Source organism: Meriones unguiculatus, chromosome 16, assembly GCF_030254825.1.
Source record: "Meriones unguiculatus strain TT.TT164.6M chromosome 16, Bangor_MerUng_6.1, whole genome shotgun sequence".
Lineage (NCBI taxonomy): Eukaryota > Metazoa > Chordata > Mammalia > Rodentia > Muridae > Meriones > Meriones unguiculatus.
Window position 1 is genome coordinate 8,237,823 of NC_083363.1, and position 16,865 is coordinate 8,254,687.

Consider the following 16,865-nt stretch of genomic DNA (forward strand, 5'->3'; position numbering starts at 1 on the left):
CCACACTGCCAGGACTGCATTAAAGGGTTGCAGCATCAGGAAGGTCGAGAACCACTGCTCAATCAACGTACACCTGGCACAACATGGGTGGTCCATGCAGGCATGTGCTTTGGTTTGGTTTGGAGAAAGGATCACTCCCGGCTGGCGTCCACTCCTCAATCCTCCTCCTGCCTCCGTCTCCCCAGTGCTGGGATTCCAGGCATCCATCACCATGCCCTGCTTACACGCAGTGTTTTAAGGCAAACCAAGAGTTGGGGTTCTACAGCTGGAAGATAGCTTTGGCTTTGCCTTCGACGTTCTTGGCAAGCAGGGGGTGGGAAGGCCAATGGTTGGATGCGAGAACCAGTAAAAATCACGTTCCTGCAGACTTGGGCTCTAAGGTTTCCAAGTGTGATGGAAGCATCTAATGCGGGCTTCTAGCAAGGCAGCTTGGCCTTTACACATGGGAGGCCACATCCCTGGAGACTAGGACACCGACTGCCTTTAACCTCACTTGTGAATGCTGAGTGTGATTCCTGGCTAGAGGAAGTCGTTCTTTTCTCTTAGGGTCTGTCCATTTCCCAGGGCAGCAATAGCTAACACACACACACACACACACACACACTCACAACAGTTCTGGGTGCTGGAGAGATGTATCAGCAGTTTTTTCGTTCTTCCACAGAGGACCCGGGTTTGATTCTCAGCACCCACGTGGTGGCTCACAGCCATCTGTAACTCCGGTTCCAGAGGATTCAGTGCCCTGGTCTGGTCTCCAAAGCACCAAGGCAACACCATGGTACATAGACAGACATACATGCAAAGCATCCAAAACACAGCAAAAGCAGCCCTGCCTTGTGTGGAGAGGCCTTCTCCGGCTCCAGCTGTCCGTGGCTCCAGGTGCCCCTTGGCTGAGGCTCTCCTCAGTCCTAGCTCTGCCAGCTGTGCAGCTGACCCCTTGGCACAGTCAAGTCCCCTGCCGTAGGTTGTCTGTGAGTCACGCAGGCCCAGAGTGGTCCGGGAGAGCTTGGCCATCTAAGTGTATCAGCAAAGCCCCTGGCGGCACACTGGGTGATGTCACAGCCTCAGAGAGTCGATGGGGGGGGGGGTATCCTAGGGCAGGTGTCACTGTTCATCTAACCACAAGGGATAGTAAATGGGGACTGTGAGCAAGATTAGAAAATGGGGGGGGCGGGGAATCTCTCAATGTAGACCATGCCACTGTGTGTGTGTGTGTGTGAGAGAGAGAGAGAGAGAGAGAGAGAGAGAGAGAAGAAGGGCGAGATAGAGAGAGAGAGAGAGAGAGAGAGAGAGAGAAGAAGGGCGAGATAGAGGGCAGAAAAGACCCATACTGGTGGCTCTGGTCCCTGCTTGGAGGCTGACAGAAAGTAGACACTGGCCCGGCACAGCCATGTACGCCTGCAATCCTAACGTTTGGGAGGTAGGGATGAGAGGAGCCTCGGAAAAACAAGCCAGACACAACCAGTGAGATGGCTCAGCAGGCACTACCAAGCCTGACAATCTGAATTTGACCCCTAGCACCTACCTAGGTGGTAAAAGAAGAGATTCCCATGGGCTGTTTTTCTGACGTGTCCACTCACGAGCATCATGGCATATATATACATTACATTCACACACAAAATAGACAAATGTGTTTGTTTTGAAATTTTTTTTTTCTTCAAGATGGGGTTTCTCTGTTTAACAACCTGGGCCATCCTCCTGGAACTCTCTTTGGACCACGTTGGACTTAAACCCAAGAGATCCACCTGCCTCTGCTGGGATCAAAGACCTGTACCACCATCACCTGGCTGTTCCTGTCCCTCCCCCCACCCCTTTCTTTTCAAGACAGGGTTTCTCTGTGCAACAGCTGGAACTAGCTTAAGAGACAACCCTGGCCTCTGCCTCCCGAGCACTAGCTGGAAATAAAGGCATGCACCAAATCCACTCAGCTGTTTGTTAAGGAAAAAGAGAAAGAGCACTAATGTCAGGGAACCCATGGTGTTGAGACCTTGGATGGGAGTGGCTGCCACTCTGTCCGGAGATTTTGCCACCTACCTGGTCAGTGGTGGCATGGGCTCAGGCTTGGTGCTTCTGCTGCCTATCAGGTCGATTGGGTGGGCAGACCCTGGCCTAAGCAGTAATTCCTACATCATGTGCGCACACATACACACACCACAGTACTCGTGGAAAGTAGATGACTCACAGGAGTGCATTCTAAGAATCAAACGTATGTCATTAGGCTTGGGAACGAGCATCTGTGCACTGAACCACTTCCTGGCCCCGAGACAGCTCCTTTCCTACATCAGGCTCCAATGTTAGCCCAGCTTCCTTTCCAGAACACAGACATTGTCAGCAAAGACCCCAGTGGGTCCTGAGTCTCAGCTGTGGGGCCCAGGCCCAACAGTCTCTTCAATGCTGGACGGTCTCCATCTGAGATGTGTGTGTGTGTAAGGGGGTGGATAATCAGGATTCACCACATTTCCAGAGCTGGCCAGTCCCCACTTCCCAGTGGATTCAGCTTCAGTGGAACACCAACTGCCAAGGGCTGTTGGAAATCCACTTCTGCAAGCTCCCATGTGTTAGGAGAGCTATGGTCTGGGTCTGCTCACTAGGTGTGAGCTTTGGCAATGGCTTGGGGTGCTCTGTGTAGGGACAGGAGGGTGAGCGGTTTCACACAGCAGAGTCAATAGCAGGTGGTGAAGGCACAGGTGGTGAAGGCAATATGACCACAAGTGGCAGAACGGCAGGCACCCACCATCTTTGTGTCATTGGGAATGACACCACTTCGAAGTACAGAGGCCTTTCTTTAAAGGCCTCTCATACACCACACCAAAACACTGCTGGTAGCAATCCTATAATATATTTGAAAAACTTCACAACAGGTACACACACACACACACTTTTGGATATACCTACAGGATCTGGGCACCTCCCACCCCCACAGTGACCTGCCCCGGGGGGGGAATTTGCATCTTGGGACTCAAACAGGAGAAACCCAACAGCAAGCAAGCAAAGGGAAGAAAACTCTGCAGAGGGGATAAGGGCCATAGGAAGAAGGCTGCTGTGGTTCTAGGAAAGATTCTCCTTTTACTGTGCGGTGATTCATTTGTCAAGAGGAAGTGAGTTCTGAGAAAAAAACTTGAAGTACTCTCTCAGGGGAAGAAGGCAGTTTTTCACCAGAGGGTCAACTTTCTGGGCTGATAGCTTGGTTCTGGTTCCAGCCTGAGCTTCCAGAGATTGCTCCTCCTTTTCTGTCAGGGCCATGTGCTTGCTACAGAGGAGAGTCAGGAGATTCATCTGTTAGAAATGTGGCCTTGGCTGGGGTGGGGGTAGGGGCTGGGGGCTTTTGAGGTCCCCGAAGGGTGAAGGGTCACCTGTGGTTTCTAGGCTGAGTGTCTCCTCAGCTTGAAGCAGAGGGAGAAGTGGCCCCGCCTCTGGATGGATTGGAAACACCAAGCCTCTAATATCTCTCCCTACACGCAGCCTCTCTTTCAAGACAGCATCTCACTGTGTGGCCCTGGATGGCTGGGAACATACTATGTAGTCCAGGCTAGCCTGGAATGGCTGAGGTCTACCTGCTTCTGCTGGGATTAAAGGCAAAGGCGTGCGTGCCACCACAGAGGCCACCTCACCACCAGCCGAGGCCTTTGATCTTTGCTCCAGCCCAGCAGAACCCCTTTTAGGGGTGAAGAGGGAGCCTAGAAGTGACCAGGAGGGGCTGTGAGCCATTTCAGGCCATGACCCACACACAGTAAGGGGACACAGATCAGTGAGACCCTTCAAGTGTGCTCACTGTTCCCGGGAGGACTAACACAACAAACGCAGCTTACACTTAAGTGGTAAGCCCATGCCCCAGGGGCTCCTAACCTCGGGCTTCATCCTCAGTCCCCCAGCTTTGAAGATGTGAATCCTGGCACTCCCTTCCTGTGTGCCCAGCCCCGGTCCACCCCACCGGGCAGAAAAAAGGAAGGAACGGCGTGTCAGGATGCCCTGAGCTCTATTTTCCCTATACCCTGCTCTGTGTTCATGTACACCTCTTCCCCACCCCCACAGTAAATAGCTCATGAGCACCCATGAACTTGGCAAGACGGTTCCCGCTTCAGTGGGCAACTGTCTTTCACCTCACTGTGGAGTCACCCTGAAAGCAAACAGCCTCCAGTTTCCTCCAGGAGACAGGTGGCCCTAACTAAGTATTAGGCGCAGGTGCACTGAGCCCTCAGCTTCCTTTGCAGGGTCCTAACAGAAAGCAGGTACCTCAATCAGAAAAGAGCTGTGGCACTGGGGGTGGGGGTGGGGGTGGACATCTTTACTCCAAACACTTGGGATGCAGAAGCAGGCGGATCCCTGAGTTGGAGGAGAGCCTGGTCTACGGCACAAATTTCAGGATAGCCAGGGAGGCATACTGAGAGGCCCCTGTTTTGAGCACCTTCCTCCCCCAAAAAAGAAGTTGTCCCTCTAAGCTCAAACACAGTGGTTCCCATAGGGGGCCATCTTAAAAGAAGGGGTGCTGGTGCCTTTTATTCAGCATATGTGCTAGGATTGGCTGGACCATGCAATTACTTCTAAAGTACACTTGCTTGTTAGAAAAATGGATGGCCTGCATGACATGCCCGACAGGCCCACAGCTGGCAGGAGTAGAGCTTGGCTCCCTTTGCAGACATCTCTGCCCACACGCTGTCCCACTCCTGCTCTGCCCTATCAGGGAAGGACTGTACTCAGGAGAGTACCTCAGAAGCTTCCAAAAAGAATGGTTAGGAAAGTTATGTCCTCTCAGCTCCACCTCAACCAAAGTCCTGAAAGCTGGGAGCCAGGAGAATGATGGAATAGAGCAGGTGGGTGGGAAGTTTCCAGAAACTCACAGTAGGGCAGGAGAGGACAGGACTTAACAGCCTCAGAGGGCTCTGTTCAAACTAGCTCAATCCACACGCATGTCTGTGAGAAGTGGGTGTCTGTGTGTGGGTGTGTGAATGCACTAGGGAATTGAGTCAGTATATATGAATGAGTGTGTAAGTAGGAGCCTGAGTGTCCCTACGGCAGAGGCTTCAGAAGGCTGGGAGCAACTGGCCTGCCCCGTTTGAGAACGAGGCCTGAGGACGTTCTCCTGAGAATGGGGGAACTTTTATCTGGTCCTGAGGCAAGATCAGGAGGTATTGGGTGAGCATGGGGAGTGTCCCTACATACACAGGGACACCCTGAGCCACGTTGTGCCTGGGGCAGAGTTGTAGTGGATGAGAGGTCTCTCAAAAACAGCCAGGTAGAACAAGGGTCTATGCAGGCCTGGCTCCACCAGAAAGCATGGTGTTCTCTGCCTGAGCCTTTAAAGTTCTCCTACCCCGAGGAGATACCTTTTCACCCCTGGGATGTTGCTCCACACCCGCACAGCATTCTGAAGGACTCTGCCTCGGACGTCCTGGAGGGTCACAGCTTTCATCTGTGGAAGAAGTGGCTATGGGTTAGCAGGAAACAGACACACAGTCAACAGACCATCTAGGCCAGCGATGCTAGCACCGTATTCATTTTTCCTTTCTTTCTGTTCTTGATTTTTGTTTGTTTGTTTTAGACAGGGTTTCTCTGTGTAGCCTTGGCTGTCCTAGACTTGCTTTGTAGAGCAGGCTAGCCTTGAACCCACAGAGATCAGAGATCCGCCTGCCCCTGCCTTCCCAAGTGGTGGGATTACAGGCTTGTGCCACCATGCCCAGCTATTCATTTTTCCTTAATTAACTACAAAGAAGTGAAATCTAGAGATCTCTTTGATCAACTCTCTAAAACTGCTTTTTTAAACTTCATTTAAATGGCTTATATTCTAGGATAATAGACCTTCCCCAAACTCTGAAAAGTCGGGGAAATTGTTGGGCAGTAGTGATGCTCGCCCTTAATGCCAGTACTTGGGAAGTAGAAACAGGTAGATCTCTGAGTTGAAGGTTAGCCTGGTCTACAGAGTGAGTTTTAGAACAGTCGGGACTACACAGAGAAACCCTGTCTTAAAGAAACAATGAAAAAACAAACAAACAAACAAACAAAAAAACATTCTCATAGATGGGCTTTTATAGAATTAATTTCTTTCTTTCTTTTTTTCCTTTTCTTTTCTTTCTTTTTGAGACAGGGTCTCACCATGTAGCCTTGCTTACCTGGCACTTACTAGGTAGACCAGAGTGACCTCATATTCACAGAGATACACCTGCTTCTGCTAGGATTAAAAGCAAAAAGCATGTACCACCACATTCAACACAGATTTTTTTAAAGCTGCACAAAGCAGAAACAAAAACCGGACAAAGATCCTAAAAAAAAAGAGAGAAAGAAAGAAAACCTAAAAAAAAAAAGCTAACCTCCTTTTGCTCTCCATCAGTTCAAAATTCTTAGCTTTAATACTTTCAGCAGGCTTTAGCCACGTGTTAAAAGAATAACACACGGGGGCCAAGTGGGTTTTCCTGGGAATACAAGGATAGTTCATTCCCAGCAGCTCTAACCCAAAGAGCATAGATCATTTACACATTCAGAGGGGAAGAGGATCCATTCATCTCACAAATATGAAAAGGAATACAAGCGGCTGGGCATGGCGGAGCACACTTTTAGTCCCAGTTGTTGACAGGCAGTGCTTCTCATTCCTGATTGGTTTTGGTTTTTTTTTTTTTTTTTTTTCCTGTGAGGTACCCAGGGAAATGTCCTGGTGCCTATGGGTCCCCACCTTCTCTACACCCACAGTGGGTCAAACTGAGGGCCTAACAGCCTTGCTGTCTCTCATCTCCTGTATCCGTACCTCAGCTATCCCTCACACTGGCTGGCCCAAATCACCCCAGGAGGAAACTGCCCACTGGGCCCAGGCAGCTGTACCGATGGTCAGAGTTCAAGTGAAATGGGAAAGCAGACTGTTGAGTATGCATGTTCATGCATGTGTGAGTGCATGGAGCAGGCATGCATGCCCCATGGTTTGAGTGGATGTGTGCATGTGTGCAGGCTGAGAAGCGAAAGGAGGAGGACATGGATCTGGGTGGCCGTGCCTTGCATGCACAGGAGTGGTGGAGGAGGAGGGCGGGGTTGCCCTTCAAGGCTGTCCCTGGAGGTACCAGTGTCCTGAAAATCTGCAGTCCGTGTCCCAGGTGCCTGATGTCCCAGGGCAGTGTCTCAGGAGTGTCCCCTCCCCTAGTACTCCAGCGCTGGAAGCAGGCCGCGCCCCTCCCCCAGGGGCACCCACCTGAAGGAAGCGGTCTGCTGTGATTTGGTCGTCCTCGGTCATCAGCAGATTGTCCACAAACACCCAGAAGAAGGGCTGCTCACTCCCCGAGGGTGGCCGCGCATACTGCAGGATCCGGTGGAACTGGAACATGTACCAGGCTGCCAGGAACCCGGGGGAGGATGGGTTCAGACGGTGAGAGCCGGACGGAGGGTCAGGACACCACCTCTGTGGATGCCGGGTCCCTCCACTCTCCCTTTGTGGAGGTGGGAACACGCCCGCTTAGTTTAGAAGCCACCCCTATAGCACACTGGGCGTGAGCAAATCCATCCATTGGTTATACCCCCAGGGAAGCTGGTTTTAAAATATGGACTGTGTGATTCCTGCCCTTTCTGAAGGCTGAGGTGGTATGAGGCAGAAGAAGAAACAGAGTAGAGCAGGTGACTGGAGCTGAAAACAGCCCCATTTCAGCTGGGCGTGGTGGCATATGCCTATAATCCCAGAGGCAGGTGGATCTCTGTGGGTTCGAGGCCAGCCTGGTCTACAAAGTGAGTCCAGGACAGCTGAGGCCACATAGAGAAAGCCTGTCTCAAAAAAAGCAAACAAAACCAAGCCTTATTTCTTGAAACATACCAGGGCAGTGGTCACAAGAGGAGCCTCGGGGCCGTGTCGAGCCGTACACGAGGTCAAAGGGACCCCATTTCTCCACCTAGGGAACACACATGTGGTTACTTATGGGACAGAGAAAGCTGCAAGCCAAGTGCTCCCCCATTGGTGGCCAGCATCAAGGGCCCCTGCACCCCACTCATCTCCCCCGTGATGTACCTTGTTGATTGACCTACACATAACAGCCTGGCTGAACCTTGGGGCCCACTTAGATGCCTAGATGCCACTAGCTCTCAGAACAAGCCCAAACAGTGGCCTGAGGACAGTCCCCATCTGAGATTCTTCCTCTGCTAACTGTTGTACACACACTCAATCAGCCTAAGGGATTCCGCATCCTTCTGGGAAATCACTGGCTGTGCTGAGAGCCAAGCAGCTGGGAGCAGACAGCAGGGTGGACCTTGTCTGACGGCCATAAACAATCCCCACTTAGGACCAGACAGGGTCACTTCTTGGACAAGTAGGAAGAGGATGAAACAGCCAGCTCCAAGTGGGGGCAAACAAGGTCCCTTCTCCAGAGCCCAGAGAGCCCCTGCTTCGCCAATGGCCTCTCTATTCCTGGACATTCACATTCAATCCTCTCTCTCCCTCCCCTTTTTCAAGACAGGGATTTTCTGTGTAGCCCTGGCTTCTGTAGACCAGGCTGGCCTAGAACTCACAGATTCACCTGCTTCTGCTTCTGAGTACTGAGAATAAAGGCATGTGCCTCTACTATCTGGCTAGCCCTGGTCATTCTCTCTTTTAATTTTTTTATTATTAGTTACATTTTATTAACTCTGTATCCCAGTTGTATCATGCTCCCTCATTCCCTCCCAATCCTACCTTCCCTCCCTCATTTTCTCTCTGCCCCTTTCCAAATCCACTGATTGGGGAGGACCTCCTCCCCTTCCTCCCCTTTCATCTGACCCTGTTTTATCAGGTATCTTCAGGACTGGCTGCAAAGTCCTCCTCTGTGGCCTAGCAGGACTGCACCTCTCTTGGGGGGGTGGGGAGGTCAAAGAGCCTGCCATTGAGTTCCTGTCAGAAACAGTCACTGTTCCCCTTACTATGGGAAACCAATTGGTTACTGAGCTACCACAGGCTACATCTGAGCAGAGGTTCTAGGTTATATCCATACATGGTCCTTGGTGGAGTGTCAGAAAAGACCCCTGTGCCCAGATATATTTGGTCCTTGTGGAGCTCCTGTCCTCTCCAGGTCTTACTAACTCCCCCTTCTTTCATATGATTCCCTGCAGTCTGCCGAAGGTTTGGTTATGAGTCTTAGTATCTGCTTTGATACACTGCTAGGTAGAGTCTTTCAGGGGCCCTCTGCGGTAGGTTCCTGTCCTGTTACTTGTTTTCTCCTACGCCCAATGCACATCCCATTTGTCTTTCTAAGTGGGGATTGATCATCTAATCCGAGGGTCATTCTCATAAGAAAGAGTTCCTAAGATGTCCAAGCCTGAGTTCCTCAAACTAGAATAGTTTTTTTTTAAACTTTCCCATTTCTCTCGGTAATGGGTTGACTCCCAAATGAGGCCCCAACTCCTAGGCTAGACCCAGGACCCCATGCTGGTCTGGAGACCTCCAGCAATAAACTGCACCCTTCATTCTCCTCCCTACCCTTCCAGGGCTCTCTTCCTCTCATTCCTCCTTCCCCCACCCCCCAAACTCAACTCACATCTCTTCTCACGACATTTGTGACATCTTCCAAGTACTTCAGTCTTTCTTCTTCAGAACCAGAACCACTTTCCAAAAAGCCTAAATTCTTTAGCTCTGGAAGGGGGGGTGGGCAGAGGGGGAGGAGAGACAAGATGGATATAGCTGATGTGGGCTCTGTCCCAAGAGTGGAGATCCATGATAGTGCAACTTTCCTGCCATGGAGTAGCAGCTTGATCTTTTCAGTGACAGGAGCCCAAGGGCAAACTTCCTAAGCGTTGATTTATGAGAGGCAAGCAATTTGTTGCAAAATTCGGCATTTCTGAACCATGTTCTCACTTGCTGGCTTGAGGGTGAGCCAGGGTGGCAATCCACAAAGCAGGTGGATTTCCCCCAGACCCTGAGAATGAGAGTTTGGGCAAACCGAGCCCTTGCTGGGTGTCCTTAAGGTGCTACGTGGGGCCCCTGTGACACACTGTGGGTCATCGAACACTCTCTGGTACCCTAAGTAAGGTATGGACTTGGCCAGGGACCAGAGCACCTTCGGGGCTCTGTGCTTGCTGGGCACGGGGGCGGGGGGAGATTGGAGCAGCTTAAGGATGGGACCCCATAGCCAGGTTAAGAGATTCAGGTATAGAAAGAGAGTTTGAAAGTGGGGACACTGGGGGAGCCTGCCAGAACTCTCTTAACAGCAGCCATTGATTGCCATTTGCCTTTTCAGGCTTGCCCCTCTCCCAGTCCCTGCTTCCTCTTCTTGGGAAGCTGGGTCCCTATCTTGGTTCTGGTTCTCTGATCCCTTCACCATCCCTCCTGCTTGGGTACACAGTTGGGGCATTTTTCTGGCCATCACCTGCCTAGGTGGCTACGTAGGCAGGTAGGGCCAGGCCGGCCAGGTAGGTGGTTAGGGCTAAGGTAGGTAGGTAGGGCCAGGGTGGGCAGTAGGTGGGGAGGGCCAGGCCAGCCCAGGATGGGCAGGCAGCTGGGTAGGTAGGTGCTTTCCTGTGATACTCAGCTCTCTCAGCTCAAGAAGGAGTATGAGGAAGAGGTCGTTTGCTGTGACTATACTCACCTTTATCAATATTCTTAAAAAGGCTCAGCACCCTCATTGGTTTTCTCTTCCACGCAGACACTGTCTTGTACATCTCCAGAGGGCTTGCCTAGAAAAAAGGGAAGAGAGAAAAAGATAAGAGGATGTGTGCTGATTGCTCAGGGAGAGCGGGGGAGTTATAGTTTTAAGAGACTCCGATGATAACAGTCTCTCCCCAGACGAACAGGACGACACCCCAGGAGCCGTCTGGGACTTGCTTGCCAAGGCCCAGCCACCTCTGTTGTGATCAGTGCTGTTCATCCATCCCTCCCTGGAGGCCAACTCCAACCACTCCCCAGGTCTAGGTCTCTTGCCTGGGTCCCCACATATCTACCAAGGGAAACAGGGTATGGCTTCTCTGAAGTTAGAGGGTAGTGGAACCCAGCAGGGAAAAACTGCGGGTCTCAGGCTCCAAGAGCTCCAGGAGAGCAAAACCATTCCCACAGCCCACAATCCCAAAGCCTGAAATCCAGGGCTGGTAGCCTCCGAGGCTTCAGGGAACCATCCGAAGCAGAGCCCAGCAGCTGGCCACAGTGGCTCCTGCCAGCCTTGTGTTACCACTGCCTCCCCCACTACGCTGTCTTCTCCTGTGCATCTCAACCCCCCAAAACTCCTTCTTTTACAAGGGTATCCTCTTCTTCACCAAGTGACCACATCAATCCAAGCTGCTCTCACCTCAAGCTCAGCTAAGTGCCATCACTAAGACCCTACTTCCAAATCAGGTTGTGTTTGGTACCTCTTCTGGGGGAAGGAAGATGCCCAGTTCAGGCTTCTGCATCTTTGACTGATTTGCCACCTCCGTGCTCCACCCTTGGGGTGACAGCCATGGCTGCACAAGGGGATGCTGTGTTGCCTAAGTATTCAAGCCAATGTGATGGACTTAGGAGTCTGTGAAGAGGGCTCCTGTCCTACTTATGCCCAGTAATCATGCTCAGGCTTGTAAAAAACACCGGGATGATGAAGGATGTAACTCAGTTGTTAAAGAGTTGGTGAAACTAGGGGAGGTGATAGTTGCACGCTTTTGCTTTTAATCCCAGCACTCAGGAGGCAGAGGAAGGCAGATCTCTGGGAGTTCGAAGCCAAGCCTGGTCTACAGAGCTGGTCTCCAGGACAGCCAGAGCTACACACAGAAACCCTGTCTTGAAAGACCAAAAAAAAAAAAAAAAAAAAAAAAGAAAGAAAGAACTTTGTGGAGCCCACGGCCTTGGGTTCAGTCCTTATAAATGTGATGCCTATAATCCCAGCATTCAGTAGAAACAGAGGATCAAGAGTTCAAGGTCACCTTCAGCTACCTAGTAAGTTTGTGATTAGCCTGGGCTACCCGAGATCCTATCACAACAAAACATCAGTGATACCTGCTCTCTACTGGAAAAACGCCAATGGGCATTAAGGCGAAGGCCTCGGCCTTATCCAGTGATGTGCACACTTGATAGCCAGTCACGTGCAGTTGTGGGTCCAGCCCCCACACGGTCTGTGTCCTTACCCCCCCTTCATCAAAGAAGGCCTTCAGCTGGTGGCGCCACTTCCTCCGCCTCTGCAGCAGTCCACTCCGGGTGAAAGGCAGGCACAGGAAGCAGACCCAGCAGGGCATGGCATTGATCCGCTCTGAGGTCCCCGGGCCCACCAGGATATCCACACACTCAAAACAGTAGCATCTAGAGTCAAACCAAAAACAAAACAAAAAACCCACAGTGACCCAAGTCATACTGCCACCAGGGCCACAAGGCAGGCCAGCACCTCATTCTCGAGGGAACTGTCTGTTACTCTCTGGCTTTGCTCTCAGTGCTGGGTTGGTGGGCCTAGGTTGGTGTAGGTGGGAAGGAGGCTCAACAGAATATGTGAGGTGGATGTACCCACAATGACAGACCTCAATCCCCTCAGCCTTTCCACAACTCCGAAGCCTGTACACACTTTTTAAAATAATTCTTTTTCAAGACACGGTTTCTGTATGTAGCACTGGCTATTCTGGGCTCACTTTGTAGACCAGGCTGGCCCTGAACTCACAGAGATCTGCCAGCCTCGTCCTCTCCAGTGCTGGGATTAAAGGCATGCACCACCAGCGCCCAGAAATTTAATTTTTTTCCCCCCGTGCACTGGCATGAGGGTGTAAGATCCCATGGAACTGGAGTTACGGACAGTTGTGAGCTGCCATGTGGGTGCTGGGAAGTGAACCCAGGTCCTTTGGAAAAGCAGCCACCGCTGTTAATCACTGAGCCACTTCCTGAGCCTCTATACACACATTTTAAGGACTCTGAGAAAAACCATACTTGGGAGCAGCTGGCTGGGAAGAGGAAGATGTACAAAAGGACCAGGGCAGGGGACCGCCATGGATGGAGCTCAGGAGCAGGATTTAACAGCTAAAGGTGAATGTGCCGCCTGCGCCCTGGGTCCACCCCTCCTATTGTGTAAGGACAGAGGTGGTGGCTGTGTTCACGAAGAGACAGCACAGGCGTAGAGCTTCAGCACCCACTTCCCACGTGGCGCGTGACTCCTGTGGGAGGAGCAATGGGAAGTCGGGCCTCACCTGGTACAGTCTGGACTCTCACAGATGAACAGGGTACCCCCCGAGCAGCAGATGGAGCAGTAACTCTGGTGCCCATCCTCATCGTAAAGGAAGAAGGTTTCCAGGAACTTGTCCTGAGCAAGGAGCAAAGGCTGTGTGTGTGAGACCTCCCTCTACAGTGCCGAGTCAGGAAAGTTCCACCGCCTCCCAGCTTACCTTACATGGGGCGCATATTCCACCCTCAAACAAGGGGTGCTGCTTATACACCTGGAGAGTTCCACAACAGAGGCAGATGTCTAGAGAGAGCCAGAGGGAAAAGTGGGGGACAGACTTAGCAAAAGCAATCCAGGGAGATGAGAGAGGTGGAGAAAGACCCAGGAGGGATGTGTCAGGGTCATAGGTTGGAGGACTGAATGGGAAACCAAGACAGTCTGCCCAGTGAAGGACAGACTGTCTCCAAACTCCCAGATGGCCTTTGTGCAGACCTGAAATGATGATTCTAAAATGCCCATGAAAATCCAAATGGGCCAATCTGGAGAAATAGATCATTGACTGAGGCGCTCTGGAGTGGCCATTAATGGATACACTTTGTGCTTGTTTGTTTTCTAAGACATTCTAGACCAGGCTGGCCTCACAGAGATCTGCCTGCCTCTGCCGAGTGTACAGGCCTATGCCACCAGCCCAGCTGGGATAAACATCCCCGCCCCTTTCCCTTTCTTTTTCAAACAGGGTCACAAAGGATGACCTGGTTCTTCCAACTCTACTTCCAGAATCCTAAAATTACAGGGTGTGTCTGCACACCCAGTTTATAAGATACTGGGGAGAGAACCCAGGGCCTCTGTTGGAGATAAGTAGATGCTATCAAAAACTCGGCATAGTCTCAATTCAGACTATAGAATTGCTGATACAAACACAAATTTCTTTTGAGGGTGGAGGTAGGGGTGGAAGGTGGAGTAGGATTCCAGACAGTTTTCCTATTTAACCCTAGCTTTCCTGGAACTCTATAGACCAGGCTGGCCTCCAACTCCCAGATCCTCCTGCCTCTGCCTCCTGAGTGCTGGGATTAATGTTGTGCATACCACTAAGCCCAGCCCAGGTACACAATCAAACTACAGGCTTTGAGCTTTAAACAAATGTGGTACTGTACTGGGGGGGGGGAATGGGGAAAGGACATCCCATAGGCACCAGGATTGTTCCCCACTTTCTGGGACGGCTGACTGAGGCCGAAGCAAGCTTTTCTGGTGAGACTGGCACTGTTTTTTTCTGGGTCACAGGTAAATGTGCAAACTCACCTTCGATGTTACGTTGGTTCACAGAGATTTCATACCTGATGATTTCTGGAAGAGAAAAATAAATAGCCCCTTTCATCTCCTGGCTCCTCATTGGAATATGCGTGACAAACTTGTCCTCTGAGGAGCCTAGGACACAAGGAATTTCCCTCACACCCACTGACACCCACTGACTGTGTGGGTGTGTGTGTGTGTGTGTGGGTGGGTGGGTGGGTGGGTGGGTGGTGCTATCCTGGATGATACTGGCCTGAGTTAAAGTCCAGATCAAAGGGGTAAGTTTGTTGCCTCGATGGGACCTTACCTCTGCCTGATGGGGGTGAAGCTGAGGAAATCAGCTCCTTGGAGTCCTCCGGCTCCACGTCCTTGCTATGCTCGTCCTTCAGGTCCGGGGCTGCAGATCGAGAGAGTATCATTACAGGGATGCCTCAAAGGGGCACAAGATACATGCAGGTAAACAGTCAAAGGTACCTGTAGTCAACACAGCAGTGGAGGACCCACTAGACCACCCAGCCAAGCCATGATGACATCTACCCGCCCAGCTGGGTGATTAGGGACCAGAAAAACTGCAACATCAGCCAGACAGCGGTGGTGCACACCTTTAATCATAGCACTCAGGGAGGCAGAGGCAGGAGGATCTCTGTGAGTTTGAGGCCAGCCTGGTCTACAGAGCGAGCTTCAGGATAGCCAGGGCTACACAGAGAAAACCTGTCTTGAAAAAAAAAACAAAAAACAAAACAAAACAAAACAAACAAAAAACCAACTAAACTAAACTCAAAACAAAACAAAAGCAAAACCCTGCAACATCAGCTTTGAGATACCTGGTAGGAGAAGATGCCCTGTGGATGAAGGATGCCCTTCATCCATCAAGTCCCTGCCAACAATGTGTTTTCAGGGCGGAAAGGCCAGTTCCCCGCATCCTTGTGGCCCTGCCTCCCTCTGACCTGGCTGAGATCTCTAGGACCTATGGTCCTGCCTTAGCGAGACAGTCCTGAGCCCCTAAGGGTCCTGTGGAGTAAGAGGAGGTAAGGAAAGAAGAAGAGGGGAGAAGGAAAGGAAGAGAGAGGCCTGAGGATCTCACAGGAGTTGGCCCATTGCTCTTCCAGGTGGCCGAGAGATTCGGGGCTAGAGCTGTCGGTACTCTCCAGGTTCCAGGTTCCAGGGGTCTTGGCGCGGGTAGAGGGTGTCTCCTGGGAACCCATTGAGGTGTCTGTTAGAAGGATCTGCTAGAAGGGACGGCGGGCGGGCGTGTCAGCGGGGTCGTCAGAACCCTGCAAAGCAGAGAGATGATGAGAGGGGCCTGTAAGGGTTCTCTTGGAGTCTAGTGGGGAAAGTATGGGGAGGAAGAGAGAGGGAAGGTTAGAAGGGACATTAAGGTAAGTAGAGATAAGAGCGCAGTGCTGGGCCGAGCCAATTAAGGCCCGGGATGGTGGGGTTGAGGGTGTGGGGGCAGGCACTCAGGGGCGGGGCTTAAGGAGCCCAGCACGTGGGGGTATTGAGGGAAGGAGTGGGGGTGGGGTAGATGGGGGTGGGGCTGAAGCTTCTGAGGGAGCCTTGTGAGTGGGAGAAGGATTGGGGAAGGGTGGAGGAGGGAGAGACAAGGAGTTCAGAGGAGGGGTTAGGAAGTACTGTAGGGTTCAGAGGCTGAAATCAGGTGGGGTTGTGGGAAGGGACACTCTAGGCTTCCTACAGTTGAGGTTAGAGAGCTGGGAGGTAGGGTTCCTGATTGTGCCGAGGGGGATGGGTAAGGCAAAGGAGCAATGGTTGGAGTGAGGATGACAAAGGGTGGGGGAGGGGGAGAGCCTTAGGCTGAGACAAAGTCAACCAAGCAGGACTTATAGGACCACGGGGTGATGTCCTGCTGGTACCTGTGGGCGATGGGGAGGGGAGACCTGCAAACCTCTCACAGAACGCTTAATCAATTATTCTTCCTAGCTGCTCTAAAAGGTGAATTTATTCATGGCCAATAGACCCTTCAAGGATACCACGGTGGTTACAGTGGTTATAATGGAGAGCAAAGTTGTGGGGAGAACCGAGGAACACAGTTCCTGATGCCAGGCTTCACTGGGCGGGCCTGTGATAGATGCAAGGTTCAGTCTGGACCACTCACCTCAGCCCAGTGATCCGGGCCAGGGCCGTCGTGGCCAAGCCCTGTGGCATGAGGAGCTGATGAGAAAGTGGGCGGATTACAGGAGACGGCCAAGGCCCCTTGTCTGAATCTGGGCGTTAAGGAATAGGGGGCCCTGAGACCCCCCTGTCGAATTTGCTCGACTTGCCAAGTGTGTTAGGGATCTTGTCCTCATGTCCCCCACACCCTGATGAACACTTTGAAGCTGGAGAAACACCTGATCTGATATTTGGCATGAGCTACCTGTTTGCACAGATCAGCCTTCACCCAGAGGAGCCGGTGTGGCCACTGGCCTGCAGCTGAGGGCTGTGGGGTAAGGGAATTAAACCTGCTTCTTCCAGTGCTTTTACTTTTTATCTCTTTCCCTTTTCCCCTAGGGCCTCACTTATCTCTGGCTGGTCCGGAATTCGCTA

The 16,865-nt window shown here is 51.8% G+C and overlaps 1 protein-coding gene across 1 annotated transcript; it reads right to left on the reverse strand.

Annotated features, from left to right (window-relative positions):
* Positions 1 to 3,078: 3,078 nt before the first annotated feature.
* On the reverse strand, positions 3,079 to 15,526 carry Dnmt3l (DNA methyltransferase 3 like). Its single transcript, XM_021649724.1, has 12 exons — positions 15,406 to 15,526; positions 14,629 to 14,718; positions 14,331 to 14,375; positions 13,255 to 13,334; positions 13,060 to 13,172; positions 12,019 to 12,190; positions 10,518 to 10,605; positions 9,471 to 9,565; positions 7,781 to 7,856; positions 7,169 to 7,308; positions 5,322 to 5,407; positions 3,079 to 3,247 (listed from the first exon to the last, which is right to left on the reverse strand). Exons 1-12 carry the CDS (start codon positions 15,524 to 15,526, stop codon positions 3,079 to 3,081), a joined length of 1,275 nt encoding a protein of 424 aa, XP_021505399.1.
* Positions 15,527 to 16,865: the final 1,339 nt, after the last annotated feature.

What these genes read in the sequence shown, in the direction of transcription:
- Dnmt3l (XM_021649724.1), bottom strand. Translation starts at nt 15,526, where the DNA reads ATGGGTTCCCAGGAGACACCCTCTACCCGCGCCAAGACCCCTGGAACC. An exon ending in GAACCAACGTAACATCGAAG is followed by an intron (nt 13,335 to 14,330) that starts GTGAGTTTGCAC and finishes GGCTCTCTCTAG; the next exon opens with ACATCTGCCTCTGTTGTGGA. An exon ending in CAGCAGACCGCTTCCTTCAG is followed by an intron (nt 5,408 to 7,168) that starts GTGGGTGCCCCT and finishes CTTCTTCCACAG; the next exon opens with ATGAAAGCTGTGACCCTCCA.